The sequence below is a fragment of the Oreochromis aureus genome, linkage group 20 (genome assembly GCF_013358895.1).
Source record: "Oreochromis aureus strain Israel breed Guangdong linkage group 20, ZZ_aureus, whole genome shotgun sequence".
In the NCBI taxonomy this organism is placed as follows: Eukaryota; Metazoa; Chordata; class Actinopteri; order Cichliformes; family Cichlidae; genus Oreochromis; species Oreochromis aureus.
The window spans coordinates 1,285,617-1,301,768 of NC_052961.1; the positions used below are offsets into that span (position 1 = coordinate 1,285,617).

A 16,152-nucleotide genomic window follows, 5' to 3' on the forward strand; every position below is an offset into this window, starting at 1 on the left:
ACTGTCAAAGGAGGTAACACCTCAAATCTGATGAAACACCTGGCAGCGCATAGATAGCTTTTTTTTTTAAAAGCCGAGAAATGCGCCGTGTTTGATAGCTTGCTGCGAGACCTCACACCGTGCACATCTACTGCGGGTTTAGCAACATCCCCCAAAAACCCGAAGAGGAGAGTCCTGGCCCCTAGCCCTGTCAGTGTAGCAGAAATGATGAGGATGATGATGGCAGCAGCAGCCGTTCTTCTCTGAGTGAGCAGCTTCATGTTGTTCGTGTGAATTAACGTTGAGTACGCTAACCACATTATTACATTAATGCATGTAAGGTGAACTAGCAAACACCGTCGTAGTTACATGCGGCTGTCTTCTTGTTTGATGGCAGATGCTCCCTTCACCCTGGCCAAAAAGGCTAAAATGACCAAAGAAAAAGTGGAAAACAGCTAAACATGAGAGGTTTTTGGACAAAGTTTGTGTTTTTTCCATTGTTTAAGCACCGGTTCGAGCACCGTTTAAGCACCGGCACCGTTTCAACAGTACCGGTTTGGCACCGGTATCGGATAAAACCTAAACGATACCCATCCCTATTCTGGAACATTCTTTACAGGACGGCCTCATCGCTCTGCAGCCATCTTGGCAACGCTCCGGCAGCAGATGGTCTGATGTCACAGACCAAACCCAACGAAAGCAGAGCGCAACATCTGCATCGAGTAGAGGTGTCCAAGAACCATCAAACCAACAACAGAGACACACACTTTGCTCCGTGTGTGTGTGTGCCTTGATTGACGTGTGTTCTGAACTGTCACCATGGAAACTGAACTTCCACAGTCCATGCAGAGTGAGGGAGTCAGCGGCAGGATTCATGACTGTTACTGCAGAATCCAAACTACTGAAGCAGGAACGCACGCCGTGTATTTATTTAGCTCACGAATCACGCGGCCCAAAGCAAACAGCACGAAGCAAGGCTCACACTTCCTGTTTCATGAGCTGGAAAGAAAAGAAGACGTCGTTCTGTCTCTCTTTGTTATCTATCAGCCACACTGCATGTGCTGTCCCAGCTACAGCTAAAAGCTAAATGACCTCAGCGGCGCACACATCAGGATGATCAGCTGACATGCTCATACAATCCACACTGACAGAGCAGGAAGCTGAGCGTTGACGTGTGACGGCTGCTCACGCTCTCCTCCGTGGGGTCATTAACATTTCATAGAAGGAAACAGGAAGATAACCGCCGCCGCTACAGGAATCAGTCAACCCGAGTGTGGAGCTGCTGGTTTAGTCAGTGGTTTCATGTGTGATGATGAGCTCTCCGAGATCAGTGCGGCTGGATTTAAATAAAACAGGAACAAACTGATTTTGAGAAAACAGCTGAAATGCCACAGATAATGGTAAATGGCCTGTATTTGTATAGCGCTTTACTTAGTCCCTAAGGACCCCAAAGCGCTTTACACATCCTGTCATCCACCCATTCACACACACACTCACACACTGGTGATGGCAAGCTACATTGTAGCCACAGCCACCCTGGGGCGCACTGACAGAGGCTGCCGAACACTGGCGCCACCAGTAGGCAACGGGTGAAGTGTCTTGCCCAAGGACACAACGACCGAGACTGTCGGAGCCGGGACTCGAACCAGCAACCTCCCGATTACAAGACGAACTGCCAGCCACGATCGCCCCATCTGCTACACCAGCTACACCACCCAGAAAACACCAGCTGCTGCTGCTGGTGTCCTGGAACAGAAGAGAAGCATTCATGAAGGCTCGAACACCGAAAACTCGGATCTGCGCACTAAATAAAATATCATAATCTTTGTTAAAGCAGCAGAAAAAATTACTTTAAACACTAAAGCAGTCCTCTGTCCTCTCCTCCGTCCGCTCCTACCCGCCATCATCCCGCAGCACCAAGACCCAGAGCGGCGGACAAAAAGCCATCGAGTTCATCCCAACGTTGCTGAGCGGCGAGCCTCAGCAGAGGGCCTGCTGTAAACGGCTAACAATACAGCACTAATTCTTCTACGGCGCTGCAGAGGGTGTGAGACACCAACCAGAGACCCGAGCGCTCCGCCCTCTCTGCCAATCAGGGAGCGGGCTGGCAAGCTGAGGCCCAGTGATGATGATCTGAGCCGGCCTAATCCAGGCGGCCCAAATCTGCCCCGCGCTCGCAGATTAACCTCGATCTCCTGCAGGGAGCCGTCCAAGCCCCACAGCATGGATTAGTCGGGTCAAAGGTCACCACTGGATCAGGCTAGTTTCACCGCCAGTCAGCATAAACATCACACCGACAACCTCATTAACCAATCAGACGCTGCACCGAGGCAAAGGAGGGAAAACAGCCAAAACATTAGGACCAGCTGCAGAGTCAGAGACTGTACCTGCACACACACACACACACACACACACACACACACACACACACACACACACACACACACGCACACACACACACACACACACACAGACACACACACACACACACACACACACACACACACACACACGCACACACACACACACACACACACACACAGACACACACACACACACACACACACACACACACGCACACTTCAGGGAGCAGAGGAGGAGCAGAGGAGGAGCCACTCTGGTGGTGTAAATGATCTCTAGAAGAACTCTCCAGTTCCAGCAGCTAAGAACCGACCACAGTCAGGCGCATGGCAGCAGAGGGCGTTGGCCATGCAGATCTCAGGTAATCACATGGAAGCACTTCCTGTGTGACCACAGAGATGGACACGTGCGGTACTGGAGGCGGGGCTTTCTGGTAAATCAGCTGTTTTGTGCAGGTTCCTGTTGTGGACGAGCTCACTGTAACCAGGCTACAAACAGAAAAGTCCAAACGGGACGCGACACCCCGCCAGCCTCTCGGGGCGTGTGACGGCGAGGTGGCTTTGAGCCACATGTCGTTCTGCTCGGGTATTCCAAATATAAACGGGGGCGGACTCGAACCCTCGCCGGGTCACCAAAGACCGTTTAAGTGAACATGTGACAGTGTTGCTCAGGGCAGACTCACAGCCAGCAGCTCTAACACGTATAAAGCACGTAAGAGATGACAGCTGCACCGACGCCGTCGGGATACCTGTAGCACACCGAGTAAATGAGAACGCCATAATCCTGGATGCAGCATCCAATGGGATTGCCCCTGCGTCTCAATGAGGAGGCAAACTTTAGCTTCTAATGTTTTTATTAACAGAAATATTCATTTATTTTTATTAAAATAAGGATGTTTGAAAGAAGCATTCTGTGTCATGAAAAGAGGAAGAGGAGGGCAGGAAGGACACTCGTATCGTGGCGCCATCTGAGATATACGACAGAAGAAACTAGCTTTGGGTCTGAACCCGACGACCCGAGCACGGCCCAAAGGCAGGAACGTATCAACCTCCATTCATCTGCACATCTATCTCCAAGTACAACAAAGGAATGAAAAGAGTCTCCGACTGCAGACAAGGTCAGAAAGACGGGGACACGAGAGGAAGCGAGGGGGCGGAGGAGGACGTGAATATTTGGCCTCAAAACACCCAATGAGCGTCAGCGTTACTGCCCTCTGAACCCGACTGAACATGACATTTACGGCAGGTTCTCACAGGAACCTCTCTCTGTTCCTCTTTCCACTGAATGATGCTTCACCTGGGGCCTATAAGCAGGAGGTGCTGTGGGCGGAGCTCTGATTTCACAGACACCATCAGGACGACAGGCAGAACTGAAGCGTCAGCTTCAGCTTCAGCTTGTCTCCTTGGTTTCCACCTCAAACTCCGAGGAGACTTTAACCCTGCAAACACTGCACACAAAGAGCCCCGCCTCTTTCACTCTCGCCACCCACGCCCGCCTGAAGGGTCGAGCTGCTCCTAAACAAACAAGAACTGAAGGAGCCTTGGAGCGAGCAGGGGACGAGAAGCATCCCAGCATTTATCCTCACGCACACCGATGTGTGGAGCCAACGTGTCACGTGACCAGCAAGTGCTGGATTCTCACGCTAGTTCAGCATGACGTCTCTTCGCTCGGCGATGACAGAGACCCAAAAATATAATTATTTCCTTTAAAAAGTAGAAAACACAGATTTCTTCAAACGTCGCTGCTCATTGGTCACTAGCAGATGTTCCAGGTGTTGGTTGCCAAGGTAACCCTTACTTACTACCCGCTCATGTCATTCAGTAGTGGGCTGCGCTCTCATTGGTGGTCAATTCAAACGCTTGGTTCAAAGTTTATTTCAGGACCTGCCCACTGTGATGTTTGTTAGTTGTTGACTTTCCATGGTCGTGGCGCCGTCGCATGGACGCAGCTTAAACGTCGTGACTACTTCCAGAGACTCTAGTGAAATGACGCAGTGCTCGGTCTCAATGGCAACACGTCCACTGTACAGTGGGTCAGCACAGTGGTGATACTCAGATACCACAAGTTAATTATTTCTAAAAAAAAAAACCCACCACCTCCATCACCGTGAACCGCTGCAGGAGGACGCCTCCTTCTCGAGCTGATCAGAGTGCACGAATGCGATTTAGAGGGAAACACGATGTCTGAGTGAAAGGAACAATTATTTCATCACTCTGATTTTTTAACCTGCCGTTCCTCTGCCGTCCAGCAGAGGCAGCAGAGAGTCTGTCCCACAGACTCCCATGTTAAACACGTTAACAGGCTGATGCACAAACTAAGTTCTCTCTGTGGATCATTTCCTCCTTCGTGACACCTGTACAGGTGGGAGGATGTTTCTGTTACTCACATGCTTAAATTATCGGGGGCGTGGCCTCTTTGACTGACAGGTGGAGCTGACACAGGTGACTGTAGCTGCTAACTGTCTGCTAGCTTCACCTGAGCTGGAGCTCTGGACCGTGTTTGTGCCATTAGAGCATTTTCGAGCATTTTTAATGACATCATGTGACCAATAACACGGCAGCTGTGAGGTCACTGTACTAACAGAGGCGGAGCTTCAGGTTTGATGCACAGTGAGTTTGTGCTAAGTTTCCTACCTTTCACCAACTATACAGCGAGATAACGGAGAACGGCCTCTGACCATCGTAAAACTGAAAATATACAAAATATCGTATTAGCTAACTAACATCGATAACTAGCTTGTTACACGCTTACTGCAAGCTAACGAGATAAAACGTTCATACTCAGTTAAAGGTACAAATAATCAAACCAAGTTTAAACAAATCAAAGACACAATTATTATTTTATCATCACACTTACTTATGGACAAAGCAACATTTTAAGGTCCATATCAGCTGAAATCAATAGTACTTCGGCACGCTCAGCCATCTTGGATTTTCCGCTTCCTCTATTTTTCTCAAAACAATATTACAAAGCAGCCACAAGAGGGAGCTCTAGGTCAGTCTGTAAAGCTGTATAATCCAGCGTAACTTGTAAAAGGCAGAACAGGGATCTGTATCTGAGTGACTGATTATTCAGGACTCATCTAAATTTGTTCACTTTAAGAAAAAAAAGATGACGATGACTGATGTTGTGAGTTTTGCGGTGATGTCACAGCGCTTCCATCTGTCACTTCAGTTTTAGGCTACGTCCACACGTACACGGGTAGTTTTGAAAAAGCAGGATTTCTATGCGTTTGGGCCTTTGGTCCATACGTAATCGGCGTTCACTGAAAACAGAGAGTTTTGAAAACTCAGTTTTGTGTTCAGGTGTGGACGAGGAAAACGGAGATTTACTCACGCAACCTCAAAGGTGTGCGCCGTTTTTGACGTCACGCTATGCGTCACGTTATTGTTTACATGAGATGAATTTCTGCAATGGCGGATAGAGACAAAATACTGTTGCTGTTAATCTGACTATCTGCAGTTTTTACACACTTACTGTCACTCCATTTACACAGACAGGCGTCAGAGTGAACTTCTCCAATCAACACAGACGCTGTCACAACCCAAATCCCGACGTCGGTTTTGAATAAATTTACTTTTTTTAAACATTTAAATTTATGTATGCTGTATGCATTTTGTTCATTCCTGAGTTGTGAGTCTACAGCAACCAAAATAATGTCTTTAGTTATTAACATTTGAAATGATGAAGTCACTTGAAAAGTAACACAAAATTAGCTGCCTTTCCAGAAAAACACAAACTTTTGAGAAGCACTTCAGGGTTTGTGAGGGTACAAAACCCTGTTCAGTCTTTCCCTCCCAGGCTTCTAGACTTCTGATTGGCTAACATTTCATTTTAGCGTTTACATGTGGATGGAGTTTTTTTTTTTTTTTTTAAACTGCACGTGTGGACAGGATTTTTAAAAAAAACGAAAACGGAAAATCTCCGTTTTCAAAAATACCCGTGTACGTGTGGACGTAGCCTTAGCTTAAAATCACAACAACACTGACCTAAAGGTGCTTCACAGGGGGGTGAAGACCCTACGATAACATGCACGCTTCAGCGTCTCAGAGGTCATGATGTTCTGACTGTTAAAAGATGCCCAGCGAGCAGACCTCGATCTCTGCTGACCTCAGAGCATTTCCACGATGCACCACAGACTCCAGGAATAAAGGGACCCAGCCCAGCCAGAAGGGAGAGGAAGAGGATGAAGACGAAAAGGGGATTAGCAGGCTGGCTGCTGCCCCCCCCCGGCCCTCCTGCTGTGCTCATGGCCAGGTCAGAGGAAAAGTGCAGCTATTTTGGATTTAATCAGGCCCTCACGCAAGGACTTATCCTGGGAGAGGCTCCTCCAGTCCTCCTGTCCCCTAGCAGAAGGTGGATGTGATGAGGAGGAGGAGCCAAGGATGGCCCGCACCACAGCACACACTTACAGCTTCCTGTGAAATAGAACGACAGTAGATTTCTTCTTTTAAATGTTCCGTTATTCCGCTTGTTTAGTGTCTGGACTTTATTGCAGCGATTAATCAGGTCTACCTTCATCGTTCTGGAAACAGAACTGCGAGGGCCGGACGTTAGGGCTGCTCGATTATGGCAAAAATGATAATCACGAGTATTTTCACTGAAATTGAGATCTCGACTATTTGACGATATTTATTTAACAATAACAATGTATTGAATAATGGCTTTAAAGATTGTCAAAAAATAATATAAAATAGTGTGCAAATACTGATTACAGTGCAAATGTTTGCAATATAAAAATAAATGAAAAATGTAAACATCTATGTTTAGTGAACTTCAAAATACTGCACAATATTTGATCCACGTCTGACTCATGAACCCATAATGTTTCCACCAATGTTCCTCAAATATTTCATGTGTCTGAGCGAACACACAAACTCCCTGAGCGTCCCTTGGACCACTGTGAGCGACATCAGACGTGTGCACTGTGGTCACGCCAGCATCTAATCCATCCAAGTTACATGGTTTATTAAAATAATCAAATCACAGCATTTACATTTATGTTAGACTACTTTTAATTAACTGCTTTAGCCCACTTACAATGAAAATTAAAAAATCCTGTTCATGACCTGTGTAGTATGTTAACACTATTGGAAGGAAAAATAACTTGAACTCCAATTTTGAAAACACAACTTTCTTTCTTTTCCTTTTTTTCATAAAGCTCTGACTTGTATTATGAGTCTGTGGTCTGGGAGAGAGTCTGTAACTCTGTCTGCAAAATACAGGATATAATGACCAATGTTGGGCAATTAATTATATAGTTACTTCTTCAAAAAAAGTAAGTAGAGTTTGGCAAAAACAAAGTTTTTGCAGCTATTTAGTTTTTAATGCAGCCAAAGCGTTTTTAAATAAACATTTCAAACTATTTACGGAACAATCAGCTGTTCTGCATCAAATCTGATGCCACACAAATTATTTGTGCCACCCAAAAATAATTTCTGTCCACTATGAGATAAAGGAGAACAACAGCCTGATACCTGCAGGCCTGACAACAGGAGATGTATCACTGCTGTAACACCTGTAACATTCAGCAGTCGCCTCATTGTTCTGACACACACAACAAAACCACTGACTACACTACACACTAACTACACACTAACTACACACTAACTACACACTAACTACACACTAACTACACACTAACTACACAAGATTTGCGCTAAACGTCTCAAATCTCTCACATCTCAGAACACCACCGTCACTCCTAAAACTTCCTCCCGTTTCTTAACAACTAGATGCCACGTTGCCATATCATTTTTTGATTGGTCGACACGGTACTTTTTTCGACCAATAGGAAAGGGTGGGGGGTTTGGTGTTGTTTTTGCTCACAGGCTTTCGAGCGTTTTCCTTATAAAACGCCGTTTTTACCGTTTCTTCCCGCAGTAAATATAAACAACGACAGTATTCAGGAAGAAAACCAAACATTGCAGATATTTTTATCATAACTCTGGTTTTACGTGTCCTATCAACACAATTTAAAAACTGGTATAAAGTCCACACTTTTTCCGTCAGTTGTTCCGTCTGTCCTGCTCACATCTCCAATGGTTGGACACGTTGTCATTAACGTGGCTTCACTGCACATCAGCCACGCCGCTTTGCTCGCTAAAACACCGGTGTCGGCACATAAGGACGCTGTCATAGCCTGTCAGCGACGTTGATTGGCTGCGTATATACGAATGTGAATCGCATTATTGGCTGGACTACAGGATAAGGTGGCATCGTTCTAATCCCATACAGGAGCAGCCAGTCACTCACTGACTAACACTGCAAAACAGAATTGTTAAAGTCTTAATTTTAATTTCAATTCAGGTTAGATTTTTTTTGTGCGCAACGCAGATTTTCTGTGCGCAGAGACCGTGCCAGCAGTACGCAATTGCGCACGTGCGCAGCTTAGAGGGAGCATAGGTTTCCACACCACTGAAGTCGTTTTACCTCTTTTCAACCAACGGCATTCTTTCTTCAGCAGCCGTTATCCTCTCCTCTCCAAATAACTTCTGCTTAGCTTTCCGAGCTTCCCTCGGGTCCTCTTAATTGTTGTGACGCATGTTCGAAACGCAGAGAGGTGCGCTCGATTTGCTACAAGGAGCAGCGCGGGAGTAAAGCACGAGGGAGGTGCTAATAATCGGCTCAGTCATTTTTAATGATCGTTGAAAACCCAGATCGTAATCGAGATTAAAATTCGATTAATTGAGCAGCCCTAGACCCCGCCTCTACTTTACTCTCATTTATATTGACCGCAGTCAGCTCTGATTGGCTGAAAACAAAAGTTCAGGATGTTACCGTCTTCGGTATCCCCGCCCATCCCAAACGTTCCCTCTGAATTGGAAAAAGGAGCGCTGCCGCCTGCAGGAGTTATGACTCTGCTTCAGTGTTTTCTCTGTGCCGTCCTCCTCCAGGAATCATTTTTAATCTCATAATTTTCTGGTTAAATGAAACTTATTGGCCCGTTCAGCGCCATCATGGCGTTCCACCATCATTTCTCCCTGCACAGGTGCTCACGCCTGCAGAATAAATCAACCAATAATTAATAAGGCGTGTATCATAGCTCGTGGCTGTCATGTGTTTCACTCTGGTTGTACACACAGCAGGCACGCTGTGACATCACCGTGGATTCAGGCGGCTGTCGGTCAGTCCAACAGCTGCTCGTGACGGCTAACAGCTGATTCCATCTGAATCGTCTTTCTGAGCTGCGGCGTCAGAGAAAAAGGACTCCCATCTTCCCGGGCGCACTAATCTCCCATCAGCATCTATGCGATCCGTCCTTGTGTCTGTAACGCGTTCTGATTCGCTCTGACCAACATGTCATCAGGAACACGATGAGCCGACGAGGAGCGTGGAGTCCACTCGAGGCCGGAGGCAGAGTTTAAAGAGCCCGTCCTTCAGCTGGAGGAGCCTCGCTCTCAGAGAGCCTCCCACCCTGCTGCTGAAGGGCTCTTGAGCAAGGCCGCGAACTCTTATCAGCTCGAGGGCTGCGGCTCTGAATCAACGATCCAGCCGTGACCTCTGACCTCTGAAGGAAAGGCTCGTCTTTGAAAGTAGAGAAACTAGAACCGTGGAAGAAGAAGAGCAGAAACGCAGCGAGAGGCGGTCTCTGTGTGAGCAGCAGGGCGTGGCTTTGTGTCTTCATCACAGAGACACGCCCACAGCGAGCACGTGAGCATGATCACAGGTCCCAGCGTGTTACAGGTGTAGGCTTTGAACATATTCAATGTTTTTTTTTTGTATCTGCGCGAGACAGAAGACAAAAACACCGACAGAGAGAAACGATGCTCTACCTGCACTCCTGAGCAGGTCAATATTAAACAAGCCACGAAATACAAACTCCACGATGCACACGTCGCAGTGAAACAGCAGGATGTGCATGCAGCAGTCAGGACGACAGGAAACGTTCGAGCTCACCGCTGCTGATGAAAACCATAAAAACGAGGTTTTAAACTGCTCGCACCACTCTGTCCTGAAAATGATATTCAGATTTATTTACATAGTCTCAAATCACAACGCAGTCGCCTCGAGACGCTGCAAGCTAACGACCAAACAGTAACCCAGAGAAAGGCGACCGCCTGTGAGCGAGCGCTTGGCAACAGTGGGAAGGAAAAACTCCCTCTGAACAGGAAGAAGGGGGACAGAATACTTTGGACTGTCCTTCTGCTGCGAGGTCAGCAGTGATGTCACCGTCGCTAATAACACAAACTCTGTGTGTGTGATGAGCAGAGATGGGCAGTAACGCGTTAGTTGTAACGCGTTACTGTAATCCGATTACTTTTTTCAAGTAACGAGTAATGTAAGGGATTACCATTGCAAAAACGGTAATTAGATTACCGTTACTTTCCCGTAGGAACGCTGCGTTACTGCGTTACTAAAACCGTGAGTTTTTTTGCGAGAATGTCTCATGACAGTGACGAAGCGAAGTGCGACGTTCGTGACAACAGCTGTCTGCAGATCAACAATGGATAATATATCGAGTGAGGGAGAGAGTATGAGCGTGCAGCGTTTAAAGCGTGGAAGTACTGACCTTACTTTGAGTTTGATTCCATAAAAGTGACAAAAACATTAGTGTCCGTTGTGCGTGGAAGAAAACTTCTTTTACAGCGAAAAAACCCTAAACTTCCAAGCAAGCAGCGAGTGGAGTGCGCTACGACTGTAATGGGAAACTCACAGAGAAACTCATGAGTCTTCAACTGACCGCCGCGGCACACCTGCACCAGGGTAAACCTCCGCCTACCCCGGTCCTGCTTTACAGGTGAAAATAGAGCAACAGGACCGCTAGTCTTTGATTTTATTTATTTTCTGCTGTGTTTTACTTGCATCTATTTGAAAGTCTGAGTGTAAACACAAAAAAATATTTTATTTTATGTGCTGGAATGTGCAGAAAATAGGTTTAAATGTTAAACAAATTTCTTACAGTCAGAGAATGTTGCATATAATTAAGTTTTTGCTTGATGCATAAAGTTAAAAGATTAAAACTAATAAAACAAGTTTTAAGAAGAGACGTTTCCATTTGATTACATTTTGTATGATGGATTATGCAGAAAAAGTAGAATTGGGCTGAAAGATCTATCGCTTTATCACCTATTCAGGTTGTAAATCGTGTTTTTAAAAAGTAACTAAGTAACTAAGTAATTAATTACTTTTGAAAATAAGTAATCAGTAAAGTAACGGGATTACTTTTTGGGGGAAGTAATCAGTAATTAATTACTGATTACTTTTTTCAAGTAACTTGACCAACACTGGTGATGAGGACGGTCAAAGCAGAGCGCAGGAACGCTTCCATGATTTAAAACCAGCCAATCACAGCCCCACTATCAGCTAACTGTTGTGCTGCTGTGTCAGATAAGATGAAAATTTACTGCCTCGCCACTCCTTCAAACCCACGCCCTCGCATCGTCCCAGCTAACCGGTTTCCACATCGGTGAGCCGAGTACATGTGGGACTAATATGAATGCACGCAGTCACAGCACGTTCGTCAGCAGAGGGTCGAAGGTTTAGACGTTTCACTGTCGGCCATCATGTGACAAGTTGAGCTGTTTAAGATTTCTCTGCATTCATAAACGACCACGGAGCAGGACGCTGAGCTCAGCGAGCTGTGAAACACCTGCTGGCTCAAACACAACCCGATCATAAACACCAGCACCTCTGAGGGGGGGCTCAGCCCCCATGGACACGCCCCTGCTGTAAGGTAAAGGTTATACCACGTGACACGCCAGGAAACCGTCGCACAGCCTCAAGCCTGCCCCCGTCATCATGGCAGCCAGCAGCGACTGAAGCCCGATCAGTGCTCACTATCGATAATAATCGATCGATCAATCGATCAGATCATTCACGAGCAAAGCAGGTGAACATGAGGCTTTCATTCACGAGGATTCAGACGCGTGATCAGACACGCGTGATCGACGCTCCGCTGGCACGCGTCACTCACCGTTCGTCACCGTGTGCGGGTGCTCGGTCATTCCGCACAACCTGCACGCACGCATAGACGTAAACACGCGCACGGGAGCGTGTGCGCGGTCACCGGCTGCACCGTGCGTGGCACCAGGAACATCACTGACCCCCCCACCCACACACCCCTTCCTGCCGCAGGACGCTCCGCGCAGTCCCGGGGAGCATCCCGGGTTCAGACCGCTGACCGGGACCGGAGTAATCCGCAGCTCGTAAACAAACACCTGCAGCCCGCTCACCTCCTCTCCTGCGCCCCGGGAACGTACTCCTCCGCCGGCTCTCGGGCTTCTGTCTCCGGTTGTTCCTTCGCCTGCAGCTCCGTCACATGCACCGTAAATCCTGCTGCACCGGGAGGAGTGAGAGCGCACAGCGGGACCCTCAAGACTCACCGAGGCAAGCGGAGGGGGCGGGGCCACGCGCGCTTACGTCACAGCAGAGAGCGAGAGGGGGAGAGAGAGAGAGACCAAATCCGTTCTAACAATGGAGATCCGTCCGCTCGCTCTCTCCGTCCAGCCTTTGTTTTTCTCCCCGCCGACGATCCAGAACCGGCACCAGGACTCTGAGCAGGCGGCCGGAGGTCAGGAGGAGGTCTGCGGACTCCTCCACAACCTCAGACCGTTCAGGGCAAAACGGAGTCTCTAACATGAGAACACATCTGTGTCAGGCTGAGGAAAGACTCTACAATATTCACGTTAATGTCCGTGAAATAAAATAATGCTGCGTGGAGCAGAAAACACGCTGTTTCTGTGGGCCAGTACGGAGGCCCGACAGTGACAAAAAAAACCTCACTGACACGCAGGTGTACCATGAATCAAGGTGACTATACAGAGGTTCACAGATGACAGGAAAATAAATTATTCTAGTCATAAAGATGTTTTATATTTATATAAATGTATTTGTATTTAAATATATGGAGGACCAAAACTACCAAACTAAACTATCCAATAAGCTAACGTTACAATTAAACTGGCTAATATCATAGACCAATGAAAATAAGAAATTATACATGAATAAACTATCACTAATTCAAATATACATATATGTGTGTGTGTGAAATGCAAGAAAAAAAAAATCTTTTTCTGTTCATATAAATTGATGTATTAGTATGCTCAGCATCACTTCATACAGTAAATGAATCAGCTTCTTCTTTTTTTATACCCTTGCTGACATTCATGCTCGTTTTTTTGCAGGTTTGGTCACCCGCGGCTCCTCTGCTGCCAGAATCGTCTCCTCTACTTCGCAATAACCAAAACTGAGCATCAGGAAGAAACAGGTTTTTAAAATTTAAACAATAATAATAAATAATTAAAAACACTGTTAACTGAATAAAAGCCGTTTATGGAGCTTAAAGGTTGAAAATTTTTATGAAGTTTATCTTCAGAACATGAAAACAGACATGAAATCATCCTCAGCATGTGTTCAGTGGACACAGTAGTACATGTTACTCTCCAGCTGCTCGGAGGCTGTTTTAATAATAATCTTCATATTTCTGAACAAACACAAAGCAGGAAGCTTCATCTCTGTGGCACACTGACCTTTACTCTGAGACAAACACACACACCAACACTGTGCACACTCACAAATCAGCTGCTGACAGCCACTGTGAGACAATCCTGTCACCTACAGGCAGAGGCTGGAACTGCAGCGTGATCCACACAGAGGACACTGAGGCTTCAGCTCTACATGTATTCACTTTATTTATTTTTTTAATATAAATATATAGATGTAATATTAGTAGGAGCGCTCCTGCTGCCCTCAGTCTCATGTTTTAAGTCACAGGCTGCTCCTGTGGTCAGGCAGGAGGAAAACAAAGACTGAACTCAGTGAAAAATAAACATTTATAAAATAATTCTGACATTTTTTAATCTTAGGGGGTTAAAAAAGGAAAATAATGCAAAAATAAATGTTAGTATGTATAAATCTCATGAACACAACTTAAATGTAATTAACAGAAACATAAATTTAGGTCAAACTGAATCTTATACACTTTATTTTATTATTGTTTATGTGGTTTTTTTTGGGGGGGGGGGCAGCTTCAGCCCTCCGTACGTTTATTGTCAGGTTTACTGTCAGAGTGTCGGCGCTGCTTCGGAGAGCCTGGAAACGGTTTGTGAGGAAAGCGTTGCTGCTCTTATATAAATATATAAATAAATATAAGGATATATATGAGTGCGCTGTGCACTTACAGAGCGCCGGGGGGATTTTTTCTTGCATGTTTCCATGGCGATCGTACTTTAGTGGACAGTATACACCAGAGAGCGGGGCAGATGGTGAGAGGATAAGGCGCGATGGAGGTCAGGGGAGCCGCGAGGAAGAGGCTGAGCAGCACTTCACACGTGACCTTTGGATCAGCGTGAAACCAGCGACAGCAAGAAGGTCCCAGTGAAACCAGCTGGGCGGTGAGACAGGAAACATGGATGAACGTGGATGAACACTCAGACTCTCGTTTAGTTATTTAGGTTGTTCAGCTTTTTGTTTAAGCCTCCTAGAAATGATTTTTCCTGTTTTTCATTTTTCCTGTTTTTCAGTTTGTTGTCATATTTTCATTTTATGTGTTTTTTTTCTCTGGCTCTGTTTATTCAGTGTGTTTGTACATGTTGGTGAATATTAATACCTCAGCTCTGCAGGTTTTGCGATTTAATGACAGAGAACTTCCCAAATGAACGACATTAACCACTCGCCGTGTAGACGGGAGGAGCGCCTGTTATAGACTGTACATAAAAGATGGATGTAGCCACTGGTTTGACTGTACTTTTGTGACCATATTTGTAACGACAGGGTGTTAGCACATAATTACACAGATACCTGCTCATTAGGGCTCAGCAACGTCCAATCAAAATCCTAGACTTTATCATTATTATCAGGATGTCCTAAAAACTCCCTGAAAAGCCTTCAGCTGATCCAAAATGCTGCAGCAAGAGTCCTGACAGGGACTAGAAAGAGAGAGCATATTTCTCCTGTTTTGGCTTCCCTTCATTGGCTTCCTGTTAAATCCAGAATTCAAAATCCTGCTCCTCACATACAAGGTCTTAAATAATCAGGCCCCATCTTATCTTAATGACCTTGTAGTACCATATCACCCTATTAGAGCACTTCGCTCTCACACTGCAGGCCTACTTGTTGTTCCTAGAGTATTTAAAAAGTAGAATGGGAGGCAGAGCCTTCAGTTTTCAGGCCCCTCTTCTGTGGAACCAGCTTCCAGTTTGGATTCAGGAGACAGACACTATCTCTACTTTCAAGATTAGGCTTCAAACTTTCCTTTTGCTAAAGCATATAGTTAGGGCTGGACCAGGTGACCCTGAATCCTCCCTTAGTTATGCTGCAATAGATGTAGGCTGCCGGGATTCCCATGATGCATTGAGTTTTTCCTTTCCAGTCACCTTTCTCACTCACTATGTGTTAACAGACCTCTCTGCATCGAATCATATCTGTTATTAATCTCTGTCTCTCTTCCACAGCATGTCTTTATCCTGTCTTCCTTCTCTCACCCCAACCAATCACAGCAGATGGCCCCGCCTCCCTGAGCCTGGTTCTGCTGGAGGTTTCTTCCTGTTAAAAGGAGTTTTTCCTTCCCACTGTCGCCAAAGTGCTTGCTCATAGGGGGTCATATGATTGTTGGGTTTTTCTCTGTATGTATTATTGTGTGATCTACTGTACAATATAAAGTGACTGTTGTTGTGATTTGGTGCTGTGTAAATAAAAGTGAATTGAACAAACTCTCACTGTGCACCAAACTTGGAGCTCCGCCTTCTTGTTCGCTCTGTTAGCACGGTAACCTCACAGCAGCCATCTTATTGGTAACATGATGTCATAAAAAAGGCTCCAACAGCACAAACACGGTGCAGACATCTAGCTTAGCAGCTACAGCCACCTGTC

The 16,152-nt window shown here is 46.0% G+C and overlaps 1 protein-coding gene across 6 annotated transcripts in view; it reads right to left on the minus strand.

Annotated features, from left to right (window-relative positions):
* The window catches only part of LOC116328013 (nucleolar protein 4-like), a 113,902-nt gene that overhangs the window by 60,744 nt on the left and 37,006 nt on the right, over positions 1-16,152 (minus strand). Inside the window, exon 1 of one of the 6 annotated variants that reach the window (XM_039604484.1) lies at positions 12,516-13,066. The exons of 1 other annotated variant lie outside the window; for it this stretch is intronic. Coding sequence is in view for 1 of the 5 variants with exons in the window: in XM_039604483.1 (XP_039460417.1) it covers positions 6,451-6,591 (141 nt within the window). In the remaining 4 variants the exon portion in view is untranslated. Of the gene's footprint in view, positions 1-6,450; positions 6,622-6,642; positions 6,712-8,772; positions 8,821-12,515; positions 13,067-16,152 lie in introns of those variants that run through there. 4 more of the 6 variants (XM_039604485.1, XM_039604486.1, XM_039604487.1 and 1 more) reach the window with 4 other exon arrangements.